We start from the raw sequence: 24153 nt of genomic DNA on the forward strand, positions 1-24153 counted from the left end.
GGATTTCAGTCCCGCCTTCAGAACACGTCCAACCGTCCCAACCCCTTTTACCCCTCCCTTAGATGTGAATACACACTTAGTACCCTCTTCCCCGGAACTTGGCAGGACTTTGTGCTCAGCTGTATCGGAACCTTTGGCCTGAAGTCTATCAGAATCCTCTGTCCATGGAATTCTTCAAGCAAGAATACTGGAGTGAGCTGCCATTTCCCGCTCCAGGCGATTTTGCCGACCAGGGATCGAACCCGCATCTTCTGTGTCTTTTGCACTGCTGCCCAATTCTTGACTGCTTAGCCTAAAGGGACCAACTTTACCGCTGCCTCAAAGCACTTCCGGCCCGCCCCTCCTCTCTCTACGTTCGATGTGAGAAGCGCTCCGCCCCTCAGAACTTCCGGCCCTGCCCCTCCCACGCCTTCCCTTTCCCCATTTCCGATTCGTCCCACGCGTTGCAGCCCTCGAGGCTTGGCGAGGCTCCCTCTCAGCCTGCCTCGCCGCCCATGCAGGTGCTGGGACCCACCAGCGGCCCGACTTGCCCCTCGAAGGCCTCCTCCTGTCCAGCGGGATCGCCAAGGGCGCTCTTTCCGCGACCCGGGCTTCGCCTACTGCCCCGAGTTGGCCGCCAAGATGTCCGCCGCCCGCAACGTGGAGTGCGCCGCGCCGCGGGGATCTCTGGGAGTTGTAGTCCAAATGGACGCACTGACGCACTTCGCCGGGGGCTGACAGGCGCCATTGTGCGGCGCGCGCGCGCGCAGGGTGAGTGTGGCGCGAAACCTGCGCCCGTCGGAGGCTGTGTTCCAGGGCCGCTCCGCGGGAAGCGCCTAGTTACGGCCGCTACCCCGCCAATCGCAGGAGCCCAGAGCCAGCCTTGTCTGCCGTCCGTCCGCCGTAGGGCCTTTAGGGCAGCGAGAGTCGGGGACTCTGGGCCCATAGGGGCGCGAGACGGGCCGACCCCATCCGGGCGCTTGCGGGCTGGATAGGGGGCCGACTCCGTCTGGGTGAGGAGGCTGGGAAATCGCCCCTTTGAGTGTTCGAGAACAGGTGGAGACGACTTTTTAGAGCATTTTCCGAGGTTGGAGTTAGACCTGTCATTTCCTGTTGATTGGGTCGAGGGGGCGGGGGCCTTGGTCTAACCCTCACGCCCCTTCCACCTCCCAAATTCGACCTTCTTAGGACTCTGCCTACTCCCACGGGACTCGTTGAGGAAGAGGAAGTTATGGCCTCCGGGCTTCCGACGGATTGGTTCCGTGTGAGTAAAGGTTTCTTGATAAAGGTTCAGAGTCTACCGCTGGATTTGGGAGCGGGGGTGGAGGGGTGATGCAGGCACACGCGTTCCCTGAGATGCCCCCAGGCCCCCTAGCATCTAGGTAAGGGGAGGGGGACTGCAGGAGGAGGAGAGACCCTAGTGGACGGAGGGATAGCAAGTTGCTTAGCTTTTCAAGGGAACAAATAGAATAGAGGACAAATCGCGGGGGATTCTAACTAAACGGAGCGGGGAAAGCCATTGGCAGGTCTAAGCAGTAATCAGGCTTCACTTAGGTTTCAGTAGTACTTTGGAGTTAAAGCTTAGTCACTGGGTGAAGAGAGAGATGGGGATGAATCCCTGATAGGTGAAGGAAGTAGTAGCAGAATAGCCAGTGGATGGAGGCTAAAGGCTGAAGTATGCTGGTTTAGCTCACGGAATTCGGTAGGAGAAAGGATACACCTGATACCACTGTTGGAATCCTCAGGTTAGTAAGAAATGGAAAGGTTTTCAGAGAATGAACAATGTTTTCTGACCACATGGGTTGTCCGACTTGCTGTGACCTGATAGGATCAAGCTTGGGTTTGCTGTTTCAGACAAATTCAGGAACTCGTGATGAGACATCTGGAATGCTCGCGTCACCTTGTTAATTGTGCCTACGTGTGCTCAGTCACCCTCCTCCTCCTGTCAGCATGGGTGACAACAGGCCCTGGCTGAACAGGCACCTGTGGGTTTTAGGAACCAGTGACCTTTGAAGATGTGGCCTTGGGTTTTACCCCAGATGAGTGGGGAAAGCTGGACCTCGAACAGAAGTCCCTGTACAGGGAGGTGATGCTGGAGAACTACAGGAACCTGGTCTCAGTGGGTAAGGATGGCCTCTGTGTCAATAAAGATTTGTGCTTTGCAGCCCCAATGTGGTGCCTTTGAAGTGTGTGTCTGCTTTGGCTCAGTCTGCAGGGATCCAAGTTCAAGGGTCAAGGCCCTGGAGCCTGAGGGAAAGGGCAACTTTACATGTAACTTTTGAAACTTTACCTAGTCCACCTCTTAGAGGTGTTCAATACCAGGGAGGTGGGCCTATCGGGGATGTTTCCAACTGCTGATGTATGCTTACTATTTTTGTAACAAAAATTCCAGAACGTGGTGTCAGTGTCACCAGCTCAGGTGTATCATCAAAGGCCTTGCTCCCTTCCATCTCTGCATGGTCAGTGTGAAGTTTTCATTCTTAGGTTAGCATGTGCCTGGCTGATGCCAAGCATTATGTCCATCCAAGTTTAAGGCAGAAAGGAACGCAGGGGCAGCCCTGACTAGTTCTTTCTATAGCTGTCACACTTGCCATAAGCCCCCAGCTGACAAACTTCCCTTAGTGTTTTACTGACCAAAACCAAGTCCCACTGCCTCTTTTACAGTCAAGAGAATCCAGAAAAGGAAGCAGTTGGCGAAGGGGATGGGTGGAGTTAGCAACACTGCCCTAGACCAGAAGCCGTCTCTACCGGGGAGAACACAGGGACAGAATTGCTACAGTAGGAAAGTACTTTCTCCCGAACACAGACCCCCCCAAGCACTGTCTCTTTTCCCTTGGGCAGAACATCAGCTTTCCAAGCCAGATGTGGTATCTCAGTTAGAGGAAGAGGAAGAGCTCTGGTCGGTGGAGAGAGGAATTCCTCAAGACACCTTTTCAGGTGAGAACCAGGCACATGGGAGTCCTGGTGTGGGAGTCCCGGTTAGTCAGGAACTAGTGTCTTAGCAAAGGAGGTGGATGGGGAAACCCCTATGGGGTGTTGTGAGGAGTAGCTGTAAACATGCTGAATCAAGCTCTGCATTTTCCTTGGCTTCAGTCGGGGGCACTGCTTGGCTGAATGGGAACCTCTTGCCGGTGCCAGGTTGGCAGTAGGGGCGTCCTCACCCTGCTTCACTCATGGTCTACTGCCCTTCCCTTTTGCAATCTCTGGTAACTGGTGTGTGGCTCTGGCCAGATTTGTTTTAATGTTTATATTTATGTAAGTTTATGTTTTGGGGGGTATAACCATACTCAGTGGAGACAGGATTGCATCATTCATTTTCACAAATGCAGTGTAGACATTTGACTTTTTTCTCTTGATGGACATTCAAGTGGTTGCAGAACATCCTTGCATACAATTTTTTGCACAGTCAAGTTGGGTTTTTTGTGTAGATAGCATTTCTAGAAATAGAATGTAGAATCAACCAAGATATAAGTGAAAAAATTTGTTAGCAACAAGTTGCTGTCTTAAGTTCCTTTAAAATACATATAGCTGCTCAAAAACATGAGACTTCGTTTTCCTAAGATACTGGTGACTGATACTGGTCCTGTTTTTAAGGTTTACAGATCTGACAGGAAAAGATATATATTCAGTTTGGTTTCTAAGTTTACAGATTATTTGTACTTTTGCTTTTGTGAGTTTTTCTTTTTTCCTTTTTTTTCCCTCTGTTGGTTTGTCTTTTGTGTGTGGTGGTGGGGAGGACTCTACTATATATTATAGATAGTAACACTGCAGATAACAGTCCAATATGTATCTCCTACCTTTATTTAGTCTCCATAAATTAGTTTTATGATTTCAGATTTTTTTTCTTTCAGATCTGTCTTTATTCCTAATCTAGGTTTCATGCCATACATGGGCAGACTGTACAAATACTTTATTCTGGTATTTTTGGGTTTTGTTTAGCTGTTTCATGTACTGGGTTCCTTGTGTAATTGGTGTGGTGCACAAGTTTTTTCAATGCCATTTTCTGATTATTGGAACACCATCTTTATCATCTCTCTCATAGTCACTGTTTGTTGCATGCAGGCCTTCTTGGCCCCTTATGGTCCCTTGATCTCTGTCAGTATCTTAGTAAACACCATATTACTGTAGCTTTATAACAATCTTGGATAAATGGTAAGCCCTCATTTTTTTTTTTTTTTTTTAATTATAAAAACCTATTATCTGTTGTCAACCAGATGAATACCTACCATCAGCTTGTCAGGATTCATTGAGAACATGCTGTTAGAATGTATATTACATTTAACTGCATTCAGAAATTTGATCAGAACTGGTCTCAGTCGAGTTCTGGCATAGGCATACAAGGAGGGATCCACTCCCCTCACCGCGCTGGTTAGGCTTTCCACGTGCAGTTGGGCATTCCCTCCAGTTGCTGTCTTATCTGCTCAGGTTACTCCTTCCTTACAGTCCTGCGTAGTTGCTGCAGATGAACCTATCCTGCTGCTAAATTCTTAACAGTTTTGTTAGGTTATCATTAATTTTCTCAGTACAGAGTCATATTACTGGCAAATATTATTTTACTTCTTTTGCATTCAAGGTACGCGAGGAGGTAATTACATTCCTCACAGCTACTGCTTCCAAAACACTGGGCTAAGAATGTGACAATTTTAAGTATCTGGTCTCTGACTTAAAAGGGGAAGTTTCTGGATTCTGCTTTGATTCATATCACTTTTTATCTGGATAAAGGAACAGTCATCTCACCCTTTCTAGTAAATGAAAATTAGTAATAGTCTCAATTTTCCCCCTCCAAAGCTCTCCAAAGGGATCATGGAGATTTTCTCATTTGAAAAATTAACAGTGACATAATTATAGACGTGCCCCTGTTGTAATGTCCTGATGTTTATTAACTTTTTTAGGATTTCTGCATCAACGTTCATAAATTACATTGGGGAGGTGGGTGGTTTTCTTTGTGTTTGTTATTTTTGGACATTTCTCTATCAGAGTGTGTTGGCTTTGTAAGGAGAACTTCTTGTGTTCCCCTTTGTTCTCTGTGCTTTAATGCAAGTGGCTCCGGAACTACCTGGAACTTTCAGTGTCCAGCTGTGAAATCTGTAGCTGGCCTGCATCTTTGGTGATGACCTTCCAGCCACGCATCTCTGGATGATCTAGCAGTTTCCTGAATCTAGCTGCCATGGGTGGTGGCGGCGGGGGGGGGGGGGGGAGACGACATTGGGCACTTATGGTTCTGCACATGTCAGAAAAGCTGGCTTCCCAAGGAATGGGAGATTCAGGGGTGGTGTCCTAGAACAAGAAATCCTGTGTTACAAGCTAGGCCTGGGGTGATAGGTGCCTAACATGTTTATGCTGCGTCACAAAGAATCCTTTATGTGATGTTCTTCCTCCACTGTCTCCCCTTGACCTCAGAAATATTTGTGGAAGGCCCCTTGTGTCCTATGCAATATAAAAAAGAGAAAGTATGTACTTGGTAGTAAGCCAAAGACCTAATGTAATCCCTGTGATTGTAGACTCCTCCGTCTAACAGATGAACACCTTCTACCAACATGCTACACAGATGTAACCAAGTAAACACCAGTTAACTAGTGGTATGGACGAAGAAGAAAAAACATGGTGTAAAGCAGGGAGCAACAGGGAATTAGTCTAGAGGTGGGGTCAGGGGACACTGCAGGGCCAAGATTTTAAGCCAATGCCTGAAGAACAGAAAGTCAGCAGATGGGCAAGAATCGAGGCGAAGAGCTTAGTTTCCAGGTGCAGAAACGCTACTTGGGGTTACCCTGAGAATGGAGCAAGGGTGGCACATTCTGGGAGTGGAAAGTAACTTCTGGAAGGAAGTAACCAAGGTGTACTGATAGGCAAGTTAAGTTTGGGGCCTCCACTGTCAGGGGGGTTTGACCTTCCTTGAGTAGGTGTGTGCTGTGCTTTTTACAGCTCACTCTGAGGACAGAAGGACCCAGATGCAAGCAGGCAGGGGGCTGCAGTAGTAGCACATGGGGAAGAGGCAGTTAACATCTGCCCCAAGAGAGTAGCAACAGGGCTGGGAGAAGGTGGCTCATCTCCATTCGAGGTGGATACAATGGGGCCAGTTGAGTAACTGATCAGGAGGGCACAGGAAAGGAAGCTGCAAAGAACTGCTCACAGGTGAAGGCTTGAAGGGATTTCTTGTGACTCTTCTTTGTAATGTATGTATTTATATGCATTTTTCATACACACTGTTTAAATGTATCAGTATCTCATTTTTAAAATACAGTAACAGAAATGAGATGGTTGGATGGCATCACCGACTCAATGGACATGAGTTTGAGTGAGCTCCAGGAATTGGTGATGGACAGGGAAGTTTGGCGTGCTGCATTCCATGGGGTTGCAAAGAGTTGGACACAACTGAGTGACTGAACTGAAAACAGAGGTATTACTACTATGGAGTTTTTGGCATCGGTCAGTGACATGGAAGTCTGGTAAAGGCCAAGACTTCTGAAGGGTGGAAATAGGTTCTCTTTGACTTTTTTTTTTTTTTGGCTTTTTTTATGTTGAAACAATTTTAAGCAGACGGATGAATCGTACAAAGAACTACCTAATAGCTTCCACCTAAATGCACATGTTTTTGCAACTGTACCATGTCCTGACTGGTTCTATTAATGAAGTATGAATAGGAGGTGACTTAGAAACACCCAAGTAAAGGTCTGTGAAGCCAGTGGCATGCCCCTGTCTGAGGTCCAGGCAGTACATAAAAACATGGGAGTCAGGTGTTTGGAATGGCCTGCTTACTGTTAAGAGAACCATCTCCTTCAGTGGTCCCTTTCCCCCAGCACTACTGTAGCTGTGCCTCTCCTCAAGGCAGAGAACTGGAACTGAATGAAAGCTAGGTCTCACTAATGCAGCCCAGTTTGCAGGTTTCTTAGCTCTCCATGACAGCAAAAATGGCAGCACAGGCAGTGGCTGAAGTAGAAAGGAACCTGGGTAAATGCTTAAGACATGGAATTAATCTTCAAAAAGGCACTAATTTGAAAAAGGAGTGTGGAGAAATATTTGATCGGACTCACATCTTAAGCCTTCTCACTCAATGTTCTTTCAAGAAAGTATTACCTACCATATGTGTGGCTTGGGTGGAATATCTTGAGACATAATCTATATAGATTCAAACATTAGGGACAATGCAATGGAATAAAGACACTATTTTGAAGGTCATGATTGTAGGAAAGCCTGCAGGACAGTTAAATTTTTTTTGATTTGTCAAGAATTTAAGCAGAAGAGCCCTGCAAATATGAATGTGGCAACTCAAATTAGTATAGACATTAGTAGGGAAAAAAGGCTAGTACAAGAAGATTGTATTGTTGGGAGGAATAGAAGGAAATTCTTCTCAAGATTTTTTGTGTAGCCTGAGAGGACTCACATGGGCTATAAAACCAACATGTGGGGGATGTAGGAAATCATTTGTTTTATACAAAGGATAATTCTTTCAGGAACAAGAGTAAATAAATACGTTTAGTGTGAGAAAGCCTGGTTTTAGCTCAGCTCACAGAGGAGACTCACATGGAAAAACCTCAAATGGAGGAAGTCCTTTTCATCATGTTTTTCAGTATGAGAACTCAAACAGAAGAAATCCCAGGAAACATAGCAGGAAATGCTTATAGCCTGATTTGAGAGAATTCATACTGGACAAAAAATTCCAGTTGTATTCTGTTTGGAAAAGTTCTTACATCAAATCATTGTATCTGAGAACTCTGAAATCACGGGGAAATGGTTGCTGTGGAGAGGTTTCATAAACAGCTCTGTTTTCAATATTATAGAAGTAGATATTGGAGAGTGTCTGAGAATGTAATCAATGTAAGGCATGAGGAGTCACAGAACCCACTGACAAGAAGCCCTTCAGTAGGAGTCCTCATTGTGTTCAGCATCAGAGGACTCATATGAGAGCAGATTCTCAATGTAATCTGTGCAGGCAGATCATTCATCTTAGCTCTCCCCTTGTTTGACAGAACAACAGAAAAACAGACTGAAGAGACCCACACTGAATAATAGAAATGAAATGTCTCATTCTGTTTTTACACCAGATTGTCATAAGAAAGACAAACTCTAAAACCTTGATCACATCAGGACAGCCATCTCTTGATATCCATGGGGGATTGTTTTAGGACCCTACAGATACCAAAATCTGTAGATGCTCAAGTCCCTTATATAAAATGGTGCAGTACAGTGCTTGCTTCGGCAGCATGCATACTAAAATTGGAACAGAGAGGATTAGCATGGCCCCTGTACAAGGATAACAGGCCACTCGTGAAGCACTTCATGTTACTTTAAAAAAATACAATGAAATTGTGAAGTACAGACAGATGTGAAGGGTCAACTGTATGAATATATAGTAAAACAGGTTCTGTTTCTCCAATTTGGGTTCTATTATCTATCTGAACATCTAGAACAAATGTTAAGTAGCATGAGTGAGCCAGGCATCCTTATTTCAGTTTCCTTTGCATGTCCCCAGTTGCTAGGAAATGACTGACGTTACAGCTTAGGAAACTGTTGAGTGAATAAACAGTTGGAAAAATTAAAGAGATGAGGAAATCTTCAAAGAGGAGAGTCTGAAGACTAGGCCAGGCTCCCAGGGGAGCATAGGTAAGGGATGATAGAAGAAATTTTAAAATAGTGCTACAAAGAACTTTGAAATGGTCACATTCCTGGGGATAAGGTCAAAAGTCTATAACCTTGAATGGCTATCAGACATGTTTTGGCAGGAATCCAGCCTATCAGGGTGTGGTCACATACTGTGCAGTCTTTATTCAAGAATACTTCATGTTCTCTGTTACCATCCATTTGCTCTCTAGGACCCATGTAACCTTAATCCTATTATCTGAGGACCACCTTCCCTAGCGTCCAGGTACAGTCTCTGGAGTAATTTCAAGACCTGAAGTGCTTTAACTATTAACTGAAAAAGAAGGAAAGTAAATGAACTAAGCATTGGACTCAAACTTTTTTTGAGGAGAAAAAAAACTTCTAAGAGTTCTGAGGAAACATAAGATAAAAACAGTAGTAAGTCAGAAATGAAGAAGAAAAGAGCCCATTTTCTGGATAGATAAGAGTAAATAAATAGCAAGTTAAAAAACTATACAGAGAAAAGAAACTATGCAGATATTCAGCAATACACGTTCTCATTATAGTGTTTTAAACAACTGTCAAAAGAATAAGCCTGCTTGGGACTTCCCTGGTGGTCCAGTGGTTAAGACTCAGCTCTTCCACTGCAAGGGGTGTGGGTTCAGTCCCTGGTTGGGGAACTAAGATCCCCTTGCCATCTGGTATGGCCAAAAAATGAAGAATAAGCCAGCTTTATGTACTGATATGAAACAATCACCAAGAGATATTTGTGTTTCTTAAAAGTATATACCTTTTAACATAGATAACTTAACGTGAACATGTGAAGTGAAAGTGTTAGTCACTCAGTCCTGTCCGACTCTGCAACCCATGGACTATAGCCTGCCAGGCTCCTCTGTCCATGGAATTCTCCAGTCAAGAATACTGGAGTGGGTAGCCATTCCTTTCAACAGGGGATCTTGCCAACCCAGGGATCAAACCTGGGTCTCCTGCATTGCAGGCAGATTCACCATCTGAGCCACCAGGGGAAGCCCGCCTTAACGTATATAAAGATGTACAGACATTACAGGATACCAATGTCTTTTTTTTCTCCCTTAAAAATATACAGGCAAACATACACCAGGTATTAATATAGCAATTGTTACCACTGGGAGAATATAGAAACTATAGGATGTGATTGTCTCCAGAGAAGGAAATTGGGTGAGAGGGTGACCTTCCACTTTGAGAGGTCCTGCCAGTAACTATGCTCATAAAATGGAAGACTGTCACCTTCCTGCTGTGTCACCAGCTCCTGACATAGCATAGGGGCTCAGTAAGTATTTGTTAAGTACAGGAATGAACAAACAGTAAGATGGAAGGATTTCTGGAAAAGTGTAAAGTTGGCCCAAGAGAAATGTTAAAACCAACTTTTCCTTAGAACAAAGTAGATAATTAGTTGCATCTCTGTATTAACCCAGGCAGTGAATATTGTCTAGCTTCCTATTAAAAGATAGGTTTCCATAGAACATGAGCTACTCAATGACAGAACACTAGGTGCTTTGTTAACAGGTTCTTTCTGCAACCTATACATAGCATTGTTCTCACTAAAGCACAAAATGAGAAAAATACTGAAAAGGAGAAAATATCTGTAGCTTGTAATAATGAGCACCTGTTTTTATCTATTTTTAGATAATGTGTTAAAAAAAAAAAAAACTTATCCTCTGAAATAGTTGTAAGAGTTGAGCAGCTACAACAGAGTATAAAATACAGAAACTTAATACCTGTGGCTTAAAGCAGGAATAACCACTTTAACATAGAGGAAAGATTTTGTTATTGATACTTTTTTGAAATGGAACCTAAGAATAAATTGGTAAGGAATGAGCAGGCTCTATTTGAAGAAGGTTATGTTAGAGGGCCATGTAAGACTTAAGTATGTAAAAACACTGACTTCTTTTGAGGGGTTAAAAGGCTAGAAGTGCATGAAGTCCCGTTCTTAAGTCCTATAATTATTCTAGCCAGCAGCCCCAGAGAAACTCCACAGACCCATTCATGCTGGGGGAGCATGAACGCAAGTCCCTGACCTGGCTCATCTGGGAAGAAGCAGGTGGGGGTTTAAACCAAGGTCCTGTTACCCCATGACCTGCTTAGGCTCCCAAGTAAAAGATGGGAACTTTGCAGCAGCAGCTGTCTTCCCATAACTTACAGATGGGACGCAATTTCAGTGCCAATGAGATTTCCTGAAATTTGAAATATGGGCAAGCATAAGGCTGAAAGGCCCAAATGTCTTGGTGCACTGTTCACCAAAGCACTTAGAAGCTGTGATGTGTCAACAAATACTGCTTGATCACTTGCCAAAATGCAAAGTGCTGGTACAGGGAAGGGTCACCATGATAAACAGGGTGGAAAGGCCCCTGTCTCACTGGGCTTACACTCATTCCAGAGAAGCTACTAGCCTGTGTTGCTGAGTAAATGTAAACCTACTAAAGCAAACTTACCAGTTCAGTTCCTTAGTTGTGCTGGCCTTTCAAATGTTCACCGGTCACCTGCAGCTAACGACTACTATGTTGGACAGTGCAGATCTGGAATAGTCCCTTCACCAAAGAACGTTCCCCTGAGCAGTGCTGTTCTAGAGAGGGTGGAGAGAGAAATTAATGAGCCAGATACTTAAAGGTGGTAATCAATGGTATGAAGAAAAATGAAACAATAGAGTATATATATGGGGAAGATACAGGAGTAGGGAAGCACGGGTGGGCAATACTGGTTTAGAACTGGGTGGGAAGATAGCTCTGAGATGACATCTGACCTGAGAGCTGGATGGGCAAGGAGAAGCAGAGATGTTAGGAAAGACATCACCTTGGCAGGCAGGTAGCAAGTGCAGTGACTTTTGAATGAGACACTCTTGGGCACATTTGAGGAAAAGATTGTAGCTATGTGAAGCCCTCTTTGGTATAAAAGGCATAAAAGAACAGGGTTTGGTTCCCAGGTGCTCCCTTCTGCAGATTCTCAGCCTCTCCCAGCATGGATCTGTGTAAAAGTTGGTCACTTGCTTAACGGGGCTGTGGTGTTGTAAAAGCCCAGGCAGGTCCTTGGAGGGCTTCATGAAATGGTAGCTGCTGTTACTGATTTGAAGGCCAACTGTGTAAAGATGATCATCAACAGCTTTGGCACATCCTCCTCTGGGCTTGGCTTAGGAGTTTCCAATGCGTGAGACCCAGTTAGCAGCCTCAGCAGGCCAGTGAGGGTAGACATGTTTAGAAGGTGATGAAGCAAGATGTCCAGAGCTGAGAAGTAAGAAATGGAGAAAGGAGGAGACAGGGTGAGCTGAGGGCATCCTAAACAAAGGGAGGGTGCAACAGGGATGAGGGGAGCGGCCCCTGAGCCCCGCAACAGGCTGGTAGAAGGACACTGTAATTAGTTACTATTATTTTTGTGGTCTGGTAGCAAAGCTTTCACTGGAAAACTGGGCACTGAGAGAGAGCTTACCTGAAGGTAGCGGAGAGAGCATGAGAGAAGAAAACAACAGCTTCCATCAGCCTTTACGACTCGCAGTACCTGCCTTAAGATCCCTAATCACTTAGGGTGGGGAAACTGAGGCCCAGAAGGATTAAGCCCCTTGCCCAAAGGCTCAGTGAATTTGTAAAATAGCCCCCTAGCTAGATAGGGAATTGCAGATGGGGGGACTAAATTCCCCCAATCCTACCCCCACCCCCTGGGGGTTTTTCAGCTGGTGGGTTGAAAGCCAGCACTTGGAATTTGTGGCTGAGGGATCATTTTATGCAGCTCCCAAGGCAAGTGGGTAGGTCAGTCAGCCCTGCTTGAGTGAGGTGTGGATCCAGGTTCAGTCTTGCTAGCTAGTACACAGAGCTTTCATTTTTCTGTCAAGTGGGGCCGAAAGAGCATTGAGGGTTACCTTTAGAGGGACTGGGCAGTTGTTCCTGAGATGAGACAGAGGACTGAGGTGCCTGGAGTGACACTTACCTCGGCCATTTCAGGTACTGCACAGCATCCAGTAGGTGTTTATGATAACTGCACAACCAGTGTCCCCCTGAAGGGCTGCTCCAGCAGGGAGAGGGCGGACACACTAAGTCAGCAACAAAGGAGGATAGCTGGTGCTCCCAGCGATGGGGAGGAAGTAAACATATGCTCCAGATTAAAGAAGGGGTGCAGTTAGAGCGAATGAAGTAGAATAGAAAGAACCCAGCTTTTTTATAAGGGAGAAAGCACTAAATAAAAATTCCTGTGATTAACCAAGGAATAAAAAACGGAAACTTCATAAATTAAAAAGCTATTAAGCAATGTGGAGAATTAAGGTTTTTAAGTGTCATGCATGATTATTACTCAAAATGGTGCTTGTGGCCCAGCTCCTAGGGAGCCCCACCTTGTTATCCTCAGAGAGAAATTCCAAGCCTTAAGGGCTGTAATTTAAAGAAAAAACTGTACTTTCAAGTCAAGAATGACTGGGCGGGGAGGCGGGAATCAGTTCAGTTCAGTCGTTCAGTCGGGTCCGACTCTGCGACCCCATGGACTACAGCACGCCAGGCTTCCCTGTCCATCACCAACTCCCAGAGCTTACTCAAACTCATGTCCATCCAGGAAGGAATAAGCCTCCAGAAATCCTGAGAAAGGGAACTAAATAAATGCTCAAGATAACGCAGGTATGAACTGAGGCAGGCAAGCATCCACATGAAACTAACTCAAAGCCTTATTTGAGAGAAAGTTGGGGGAAGGGTTTGGAAATGGAAGGTCAAATGTCTGTCATGATTTTCATCAAGGAAAAAGTCACTTTAAAAGTAGGAAAGGAGTGACCGGGCAGCGGCCGTTAAGTGACAGCGTGGCCCAGGAGCTGTTTTTCAATCCTGGAGCGCCCAAGGCCAGTCTGGATGGGCGGCCCCAGCTGGCACTGGGCGACTTCTGACCCCGAGCTGACTCACTCGTCGGATCACGCGCCAGCAACGGGCAAAACCTGTGAGGTCCGTGGAGGCCGCTGCCGAGTCGAGGTGTGTAATCAGAAAATTCGGAGAAAGGAAGACAAAAAAAAGCCCTAAGGAGACAGGGAAAGAATGTGGGGGCGGGGGAGTAAAATATTAGGTCGGGAATCCAGGTGCTCGTTACTCTCGAGGCTAGGTGGCCGCGCTCCCGACACCCAGCGTCGCCCAACAAGACAGACTTGCAGCTCGGGAAGGTGTGTATGGAGGCTCCGCCGCACTGAGCCAGGAAGGCCGGGAGAGGGAACGCGAGAGGAGAAGGTGAGAAGCGAGTGCGCCGCAATCCTGCCAAAAGCCTCAGAGGAGCCCAAAGCCTCAATATGGCGGCGCCGGAAGTCCCACGACTTGGAGGCTCCTGGGAGTTGTAGTGCGGCGGGAGCAGACGTACTTCCGTCCAGGCCGGAAGTCGCGACCTTAAGCTCCTAGAACTTGGAGAGGAGGCGGGGCGGCTGTGAAGGGAGCGTAGGCGTCTAAACTCTTCACTGTTAGGAGGAGGGGCCGGCCGCGCTTAGTACACAGTCATCTGGTGTGGCCATGGGCTCTGCCAAAACCAGCTCCGCAGCCGCCGCAGCTAAGTGCGCGGCGACACACGCGGCAGGTGCTTGTGTGGCCACAGACGGCGAGGGAAAGCACGGAGACGGCGAACAAGCAGCCGCTACTCCTAGTCGCTTTCAGATTTTTTTTTTTAAAAGCAGTTGCAGTTACTCCACAGTAATGTAACTGACTTCGTGTGCGCTTGGCGTAGAAAGCCAAACTCCAACCGAGGGAGTTTGCAGCAAAGTAAAGGTTTATTACGTGGAGACAAATCCTAGGAGTGTTTTAAAGGGAAAGATTGGAGAGGCTGGGGTTAATCATCGTTTTTTTGACATTTCTTAATCCTGTTTTTTTGGCAACCCACTCCAGTATTCTTGCCTGGAGAATCCGCATGGACAGAGGAGCCTCGTAGGCTCCATAGCGTCGTACAGTTGGAGATGACTTATCAAGACGTCTCTGGCCAGGTGATCCGTGGCTCCAGGATCTGTTAGCTCATCTTGCCCTGGACAGACAGCTTCAGTTTGTATTAAAGTACGATGCTATCCATCACAGCAGTTTTGGTCATCTGACACTGATTGATGTTCAGTTAGCGCGGAATTGAAGTCAGAGGGGACAAGAAAGGGGATACAGTTTTGGATAAGAGAGGTTAAGCGTAAACTCGGCAGGGAAGTTGTTTTGGGGGGGACTCGTTTTCAACAGTAATTTCCTATTCTGCTTTTTACAGGAATATGACAGGGAACATTCCAGTGTTGTCATAGTCCCCCTAAAATCAATGTACTAATTTTATAATGCTTACACGGGGATCTTTCACAACTTTCTTGACCTGTGTTTCAATACTACCTGTGTCTTCCAGTTTTACTCCATCATTTACCACATTGCTCAGGAAATGAGTGTTGTGGAAATAAAGCCCACTCAAAAGAGGACATGCAGAGGCTATTACTCAAGAGTCGAATCTAGCAGGGGAGGTCAACCACTGTCCTTTGTGTTTGAAGTGAAGAGAAGTGAAAGTCGATCAGTCATGTCTGACTCTTTGCAACCCCATGAACTACACAGTCCATGAAAATCTCAAGGCCAGAATACTGGAGTGGGTAGCCTATCCCTTGTCCAGGGGAATCTTCCCAACCCAGGGATCAAACCCAGGTCTCCTACATTGCAGGCGGATTCTTTACCAACTGAGCCACAAGGGAAGCCCAAGAATACTGGAGTGGGTAGCCTATCCCTTCTTCAGGGGATATTCCTGACCCAGTAATTGAACCGGGGTCTCCTGCATTGCTGGCAGATTCTTCACTAACTGAGCTGAGAGTAAAGCAGATTGGGAGGGGGAGATCATGGTGAAAAAAAAAGAGAAGATTCTGTTTGGAGATTATTGGCTTGGGGGTCAGAAAGAAAAACTGGAAGTTATCAATCAAGTCCTGAGAGCTGGGCTTATTGCCACAGAAGTTGTAGTTCGGAGTTCTGTTCTCTTATACTGGCTTTCCTTTATCTGTGTATTCATTCTCTGGGTATCACAGAAGTCATGTCTTCATCTCTGGCTGGCTCCCTGCTCATAAGTAGATTAGTATGGTAAAGTTCCTAGGCGTCCATGTGAACTCTTTGTGTACTCAGATCAGTTCCCTAGTGGGGATCTTGGGAACCCTGGGCCGTGCTGAGGTATAGCAAGTGGGATAGGCGCTGGTACAGCTGTTCTGGGCTGGATCAGAGGCTGAGCGTGGGCTCCATTCGGCCAGAATCTGTCTCTGGGCTGGAACAGGAGCCTCCCTGCTGGGGCCCCTCCGCCTACTGACTCACCTGGGACGGCTGCGCTGTTGAGTCTGATTGAGATAAATGCTTTGTCCACTGGGCCCCTCAGCCAGCTTTTTTTTATATATATGTACTTTTATTTTGCTGTTGCTGCTCTGGCCTTTCTCTAGGGGCGGAGAGTGGGGTCTACTCTCTGTTGCGGTGCTCGGGGTTCTCATTGCAGAGCTGGGGCTCTAGGACGTGGGCTCAGTAGTTGTGGCTCCTCGGCTCTAGAGCACAGGCTAATTATTTGTGACACAGAGGCTTAGTTGCTCCACAGCCTGTGGGATCTTCCCGGATCAGGGATGGAACCCATGCCTCCTGCGTTGGCAGGTGGACTTGGACTCTTTACCACTGAGCCTGGTGGCTCTTGCCAGAGACCAAGTTTTGATTACTGGGCCTGGAAGATCCCCTGGAGAAGGAAATGACAACCCACTCCAGTATTCTTGCCTGGAGAATCTGTGGATTGAGGAGCCTGGCAGGCTACAGTCCATGGGGTCCCAAAGAGTCGGACACGACTGAGTGACTTCACTTTAACTTTCATTTTGGCTGGCCTTTGTCTGTGTGTTCATTCTCTGGGTATCACAGAAGTTATGTCTTCATCTCTGGATGGCTTCCTGATATAAGCAGATTAGTCGGGTAAAGTTCCTAGGCATCCATTGTTAGGTTTTGAGTTCATGCTATAAATTCCTCTCCAAGTAGAGCTGTGCTTAACCACTTATACTTACAATAGCAAGGATGAAAGTACAGGTTTGCTCTTGATATCAGCCATGCCATTTCTGTCTTTATAAAATAAGTCTAATTGAAAGTAAATCATAATTTGTGTTATTTACCTTTTTAAATTTATTTTTTAAATCTTTAAGTCATTCAGAATTAGCATTTCTTCTTGGAGTTGTAGAGAACTTCCTTGTTTCCTGTTACTTTGTGCACGTTCCGTAGCATTTCAGGGCCATCCTGGAGTTCCATTTAGCAAATGCTCTCTGGACTCTATGCCAAGACCCAGCATCCTGCCTTTCCCAGATATTTTCATTCTTGGCCCCCATGGAAGTGGGATCAGGTTCAAGTCACCTCATGGCTGCAGGCATATATAGCAACACGGTTCTTGTTGTCTCTTGGGGTTTTTTGTTGTTTTTGTTATTCTGTGTTGAGATATAATTTATATATCATAAAGTTCACCCTTTGAAAGTAACAGTTCAGTGGTTTTTATTATATTCACAAGGTTGTGCAACCATCAGTATGATCTCATTTCAAAACAGTTTCTATATCCTAAAGAAGTTGTCACCCCCCAACCCCCTCAATTCTCCCATTTCCTGGAAACCACTCACCTACTCTCTGTCTCTCTATATTTGTTAATTTTGGACATTTCATATAAATAGAATGATACATATGTGGCCTTTTGTGTCTGGTTTCTTTCACTTAGCATAAGGTTGTCAAGGTTCATTCATGCTGTGGTATGTATCAAAACTTCATTCCTTGTTGTTACCAAAGACAAATGTATTGTATGGATAGATCTTATTTTGTTTATTCATTTATCATTTTACGGACATTTAAGTTGTTCTCCTTTTTTGGCAATTATGAATAATGCTGCTGTGAACATTCTTATACAAGTTTTTGTGTTGACATGTGTTTTTAATTCTTTTGGATTGAAACCCATGTATCATTATATAAAGCTATGTGTAACTTGTTGAGAAGCTACCAGACTGTTTTGCTAAGTAGTGTTGCATTCTGTATTCCTACTACCAGTGGGCAAGAGTTCTAGGTTTTCCACAACCTCACCAACAGCTGTTACCACCCATCCTTGATAATAGCCATTCTAGAGACTGGGAAGTGGTATTTCACAGTGGTTTTTGATTTGTATTTTCCTGGTGGCTAACAACGTTGCAAAACTTTTCATGCGTTTTTTTGCCCATCTGTCTTGCTCTGTTTTCAACTTGCAGAGTATTCTGAGGCTCAGTTGGAACCTCAATTGGATCCTTTTCCTGCTGGGAATCGCCTGATGAAGATCGAGGTGGTTGAAGTCCTCACCCTGAACCAGGAGATGGCCGTTCCCCGGAATGCCCAGATCCGGGCCCTGTATGCTGAAGATGAGGGCCTGAGCCCAGAGGTTCTCAGGGAGCCCCCTCAGCATCTGGATAAGGCTACGGCTGATCCTGAGACGGCTCGGCAGAGGTTCCGGGGGTTCCACTTTGAGGAGGTGGCTGGTCCCCGTGAGGCGCTGGCCCGGCTCCGGGAGCTCTGCCGCCAGTGGTTACTGCCCGAGGTGCACTCCAAGGAGCAGATGCTGGAGCTGCTGGTGCTGGAGCAGTTCCTGGGCGCGCTGCCCGAGAAGCTGCGGCTGTGGGTGGAGTCACAGCACCCAGTGGACTGCCGGCAGGCAGTGGCCCTGGTGGAGGACATGACCTGGATTTCTGAGGAGGAAAGTGAGTTCCATGGAAGGGTGGGAAGATGGCTGCTCCTGGGAGGGTGTCTTGAGGGTGGGAGCAAAGGAACCCAGGCTTCCTGACGGGTGGCAGAAGGGTGGTGCCCACTCCATCTAGGCCAAGGGCATCTGCTTCCTCCTCTTCCCCAACCCCATTTGGGGAATCAGAGTTTTAGATCATCAGTCCCCAACCTTTTTGGCACCAAGGAATGTTGTAAAAGACAGTTTTTCCACAGACAGGCATGGACGGTGTAGTTTGGGCTATAATGGAAACCACGGGGATCAGACGATGGAGCTTTGCTCTCTTACCCACCACCCACCTCCTGCTGTGTGGCCTGGTTCCTAACAGGCCTTGGGCTAGTACCTGTGTGTGACCCAGGGATTGGGGACCCCTGCTTTAGATGTTTCCTTGCTGACATAGCTGTCACTACCACAAGGTCAAAGGACTTTGAGAACAGCCTCATCCCTGGACCTGTTTGTGGAAATGGAAGGTCTCAGGCCCCACCTCAAAGCTGCTGAAACTCTTGGGTGGTCCTGGCACTGTGTCCCTTTTTTTTTAATTGGAAGATAATTGTTTTACAGTGTTATGTTAGTTTCTGCTGTACAACAATGTAAATCAGCCATAAATATACATATGTCCCCTCCCTCTAGAACCTCCCTCCCACCCTGGCACTGTGTTCTTTAATGAGCCCTCCACACATTTCTGATGGAAGCCAGCAGATAATGTGCTTCATTTTTATTCTTCTGCGATCCCTGCTGCATCCATCTCAGTCACAGAGGTGTATGTATATGTATTTCTGGCGTGGCTTCTAACATCACACACTCACTGGGGGCTGTGGATAAGATGATGACTGAGACAGACAGGACTCATGGACTCGTGAGCTCAACAAGCCTCCAACCTAGCAAGAAAGATAGGAGTCAGACAAATGAACGTGCGTCTGACAACAATGGGGTAGAGTGGGTGACAGTAGTGGTGAGCCAGGGAGATGGTACATGTTTGGGATGTATTGGGGATCCAGCCTTGATGAGACTTGATCTTCATTAGGCTGAGTTCTATGGAGCACAGGGACACCTGTTTGCTCACCTCCACTTTCTATGTCCATGATGGGTACTCGAAAGATGCTTCTTGAGTGAATGAATGATTGACTGATTGACTTTGATGCTTGAGGAGGAGGGAGGGAATCTGAGCCTGGAGAGTGGCATCCAGAGAACAGAGCTTCCTGGAGAAGCAGATGTGGGCAGAGAGCGGGGCTGGCAGCCGCAGGAGTGGTCTCTTCATGTGCACCGAGTCTGGGGTGCTGTGGTCAGCAGGCTGAGGGTCCCAAAGGTACCCACATTGGAACCCCTTGAACCTCACATGGCGAAAGGGACAAGGGACTTCACATGTGTGATAAAGTTAAGGATCTAGAGATGGACAGGTTAACCTGGATTATTTGGAAGGACCCAAGGTCATTGCAAGGATCCTTATGAAGACAGGCAGGAGGGTCACAGTCAGAGTAGGAGATGTGACAGCTGAAGCAGCGGTGCTATAAGGGAAGTGTCATGAGCAGCGAGCCTCCGGGAACTGGAAGGAGCAAGGAATACATTCTCCCTAAGCCTCCAGAAGGAATACAACCCTGGGAGCACTTTGATTTTAGCCCCTTGAGTTTGTGTCAAACTTCTGATCTCCATAGCTGTAACACAGCAAATTCGTCTTATTTTGAGCCACTGTCATAGCAGCTTGTTACAGCAGGGAACTAATATAGGTGCCAGGAAGACGGTTGTCAAGCTCATGAGATGAAATTCAGTGAGTCCATGTCACACCACGGGGGTGAATGAAACCAATTAGTATTACAGAAGACGATGGGATAGGCTTTCCAAGGAACCCTGTATTTTTGGTCAGCATATCTGTTGAACTTCTTGGCTGTGGCCGCTATGAACCCTTGCACAGAGTGGTCCAAGGGAGAAATACAATTTATTGAAAATGTCCAGAGTGATTCAGGTTCAGGCATGGCTAGACCCAGCGGTTCCAAATGTCTTCAGGGCTTGTCCTCTGCTATATCATACTTCTGGTAGCTTCACTCAAATGCACACTGTTTTCATGTAGGGGCTCCCAGTTCATGTAGGGGCTCCCAGCATGGGATTTCTCTTTCCTATATGTTCCAGCAATTGCCTCTTTGGCTCTCATCGGCTAGGTGGGGGGCCGGGGTTTGTCCCTGATCCAGTCATTTTGGCCAGGAGGAAGCGACAGTTTGGCGGGCCAGCCTGGGTCATATTGTGTGTCCCCTTGATAGTGGCGGGGGCGGTGGGGGGAGGGGAGCGCATCATCATTATAGAAGCCCAAGGACCGTGTGGGGACACATGGGGACAGTCACATCAAAGCATCACAAAGCTGGGCAGAGCTGTTTTCTAAGGTGGAAGAAACTTGGTAAAATTTGCTTCAAGATGTGTTTGAGGGAATGAGTCTCGTCCTGGCAGCCAGAGGAAGTCCCACCCTCCATGGGGAGGGTGGAGGAAGGGAGGGAGGAAGGGAGGGAAAGAGGACTCGGAGGCCAGCAGTGGGTCTCTGTGTTTGAGGAGAAGTTGTGAAGCCAGCTGCTGAGGTGGTGTGGCGGTGACACGGCTGCCTCAGTGGAGGCCTGGCTCCAGAACAGTCCTTGGAGAGACAGGGAGAGGGGCCAGCAGGAGGGACGCCGGTGCCCTGTGGTCACATATGTGGGGTTCGGGCACAGGTCAGAGGGGGCACTGATGGGATGAGCTGTGGGTGTGTGCCGGCCCCAGGCATCCCAGAGCCAGAGGTGGGCTGCCCTTGCCCTGCTAATCCTGTGCTGACGTCTCTTCTCAGCGCTGCCCACCCAGGGCCCCCCGGGCACTCTCCCTCCCGTGGCTCAGCAGGAGAATGACACGGCCACCTGGCCCGCAAAGGCACTGCCTGAGGTGAGTGGGGAGTGTCGCACTTTGCTTCTCTGGTCCTGACTTCCCCGACAGGCCTGCCATCCAGTGTCCATAATGTCATTGGAGACCATGATGGGGCACAGTGACCCGGAGTCAGAAAATCTGGACAGAAGAGGAAGAAGGGCCAAGTGAGAGGCAGGGAGCCTTGAGCCCTGGCATGCAGATGACAGCTGGATCTCAGTTAAAACAAAAGAGCCTTCATTTTCTAGAAACACAGACTTGGGTGTTTGTGACTAAAACAAAGCCTGGTATTTGCTTCAAAATAACCAGAGCCAGGGTGTAGACAAAACAGGACTGGTCCTGTCTTACTGACTGTTGAGACTCAGAAAGTGGCCAGTAATGGTGTGTGTATGGCCTTGGTCAGGGCTGACACCTGGCTTGAGCACAGAAGTGGTCTCGTGTAATGAGTGGTCTGAGGCAGGCTTCAGGCATGGCTGTATTCAGGTGCTCCAGCCTCTTGCTTCTCAAGCAGATTCTGCCCCTTGTAGGCAGAGTGCTTCCCACACATAGGGCAATGGATGACCTCTTACTCCCAGAGTCCTGGTCAGCATCTTGTAAGGACTGATCATACTGCAGCTGGTCTGCCACCCCAGCCCGAGGCAACCCGAGGGGTAGTTCCCTGTGGGAGGTCTTGGGGAAACAGAAAGCAGTTTGTGGCACTTGTATTCTTGTGAAGGAACTCCAACCTGGGTCCCAGACTCTGGTTTCGTCACAACACACTCATTGGACCTCTTACGGGCCCCAGGCAGTGTTTCCCAGTAAACCTCCAAAGCTGGGGGACACCAGCACGGTGAGCTCTGTTGGAATGTCCCTCCCAGTCTCTCTTCTGTACCTACCAAGGACTCTGACCTTCCTGCTGGGACACATGTGTGACGTTGCAGGATCCGGTGACCTTCCTGGACGTGGCCGTGGACTTCAGCACAGAGGAGTGGGGGCTGCTGGACCCGATGCAGCGGACTGAGTACCACGACGTGATGCTGGAGACCTTTGGACACCTGGTGTCTGTGGGTAAGGCCCCGCCACCATCCCGGGACTGGAATGTCCCAGAGGCTCTAATTCCAGGCTTATATCTCCTCTGGGCCCAGCGCAAGGCCTACATGTGCCCTCAAGAGTCCCTTGCAGCCTCCAGGCCTTTAGCTGACGCTGTAGACCTAGAGGGGCAGGCAAGGTGTAAACAGAGGCAGCTTCAGGTCCAGTGAAGGACTGATTTGCTGTCCAGACCCCAAGGGAATATGAGAACCCAGACGCTCAGGCTTCTGCCCAGCTCTGCTGCTTCAGTGCTTCGGTCTCCCTCCCCAGCCTGCGTGGCTGCACTTGGGGCGGGAGGGAGCTTCTGGATATCTGATTATGTCCTACTGTCAAACCGTTTCAGCATTTTCTCTCCACGCGGTCCACAAGTCTGGGTTTCTTTCAGGGTGGGAGACGACCCTGGACAGCAAGCAGTTAACACCACAGCCCGGCCCTCCTGAGGAGGGGCCCGCCTGCCCCCTAAAGGAGGAGGAGGGGTCCTCGGCGGATGACGCCCGGCCCTCCACCTCCGGAGAGGCTCTGCAGGCCGGGGCCCCCGGGGTCTGGGACGCAGCGCTGAAACCGGTGACACTCACTTCGGAAAAAACCCTACCCCCGCAGCCGTCCGGGGACAGCTCCCATCCCCAGGCAAACACAGGCCCCGACCGCGGCTGCGTTCCCCTTCAGAGGGCTGTTCCTAGAAAGCGCTTACGCAAGCGCGACCCCCGGCTTAAAAAGGGGACACGCGGCGCATGCGTAAAGCTTCCTCCAAAGCGCGGCTGCGCGGGGAAGGCCGTGAAGAGCGGCGGCGACGGGGGCAGGAGGCCCTGTGCCCGGAACGCCCCGCAGATCACCTTCACGCGAATTCACAAAGGGAGCCAGGTGTGCCGGTGCAGCGAATGCGGGAAGACGTTCCGGAATCCCAGGTACTTCTCGGTGCACAAGAAGATCCATACGGGAGAGAAGCCCTATGTGTGTCGGGACTGCGGGAAGGCGTTCGTGCAGAGCTCCTCCCTCAGGCAGCACCAGAGGGTTCACACTGGGGAGAGACCCTTCGCGTGTCATGAGTGCGGGAGGACTTTCAACGACCGCTCGGCCATCTCCCAGCACCTGCGGACCCACACCGGGGCCAAGCCCTACCCGTGCCCGGACTGCGGCAAAGCCTTCCGCCAGAGCTCCCATCTCATCCGGCATCAGAGGACTCACACCGGCGAGCGCCCCTACACTTGTAGCAAGTGCGGAAAGGCCTTCACGCAGAGCTCGCACCTGATAGGGCACCAGAAAACTCACAGCAGGGTGAAATGCAAGAAGTAATAGCCTACCTCCTAGCCCTCAAGCCATCTGAGGTGGCGTCACCTTTGCAGCAGTGTCACCTGCGGAAACCTGGTTGGGATTCGGATATGAATAAAAAGTCTCTGGTGATGAAATTCTCAAGACCAAAGGACGACCAGGGACACCGCCCTGCACTTAAGAAAAGCAGTGGGGAGTTAATGCTAATAAATACATCACTCGCTCCTAGGTGTTTGCTCAGTTGATTTGCTGTTCTAATTTGTTTGTTCATTGGTTGTTAAAAGTAATAACTCATGAAACCTGAAAGTGCTTATAATGTAAGTTTAAAAAAAAGATACCAAGAAGTCTGCACTGATATTTGTGTAAAGTATTTATGCATATAGAGAAGGGTTGAAAGAGAACATAGATAAATAAACTTTATATTTCTGTAGTAGGGTCTCTGTGTTTTTTTCCACCTATTTAATTAACCATCTTTTCACTAATGACTTAGTTAAAAGAAGCAATGTTGAAACAAAAGGATGGGCCCTGGTGGACCCGGGAATTTGTCCCGGAGTGCATAAGGGGAGTGTGTGGGGAGGCAGGTGAAGGAAATGCTCTGGGAGCATGATCAGCGGGTAGGAGGGCGGGTGTTGCACTAACCTCCTTCAGATGAATGAACATCTGTCAGGGTTA

At 47.9% G+C, this 24153-nt stretch overlaps 1 protein-coding gene, 1 long non-coding RNA gene and 1 pseudogene across 9 annotated transcripts; 2 read left to right on the top strand and 1 right to left on the bottom strand.

The window, feature by feature from the left end:
- The first annotated feature begins 619 nt into the window (after window positions 1–619).
- ZNF274 (zinc finger protein 274) lies at window positions 620–23911 on the top strand. 8 transcript variants are annotated; one of them, XM_061140482.1, is made up of 8 exons: window positions 620–1066; window positions 1168–1243; window positions 1976–2102; window positions 2821–2916; window positions 17768–18250; window positions 21074–21165; window positions 22065–22191; window positions 22598–23911. In XM_061140482.1, exons 2-8 carry the CDS (start codon window positions 1211–1213, stop codon window positions 23503–23505), a joined length of 1866 nt encoding a protein of 621 aa, XP_060996465.1. In that variant the 5' UTR covers window positions 620–1066; window positions 1168–1210; the 3' UTR covers window positions 23506–23911. The 8 variants fall into 8 exon arrangements, with proteins under 8 accessions (XP_060996465.1, XP_060996466.1, XP_060996467.1 ...); XM_061140483.1 differs by having other exon boundaries at window positions 620–992; XM_061140484.1 differs by having other exon boundaries at window positions 620–750; window positions 1834–2102.
- On the bottom strand, window positions 4132–12638 carry LOC133055031 (uncharacterized). The gene is made up of 3 exons (XR_009692562.1): window positions 12511–12638; window positions 11028–11813; window positions 4132–5256 (listed from the first exon to the last, which is right to left on the bottom strand). It is a non-coding gene; the product is annotated as an uncharacterized LOC133055031 (long non-coding RNA).
- Window positions 8164–8264, top strand: LOC133055305 (U6 spliceosomal RNA; annotated as a pseudogene).
- Window positions 23912–24153: the final 242 nt, after the last annotated feature.

The sequence above is a fragment of the Dama dama genome, chromosome 4 (genome assembly GCF_033118175.1).
Source record: "Dama dama isolate Ldn47 chromosome 4, ASM3311817v1, whole genome shotgun sequence".
NCBI classification, from domain to species: domain Eukaryota; kingdom Metazoa; phylum Chordata; class Mammalia; order Artiodactyla; family Cervidae; genus Dama; species Dama dama.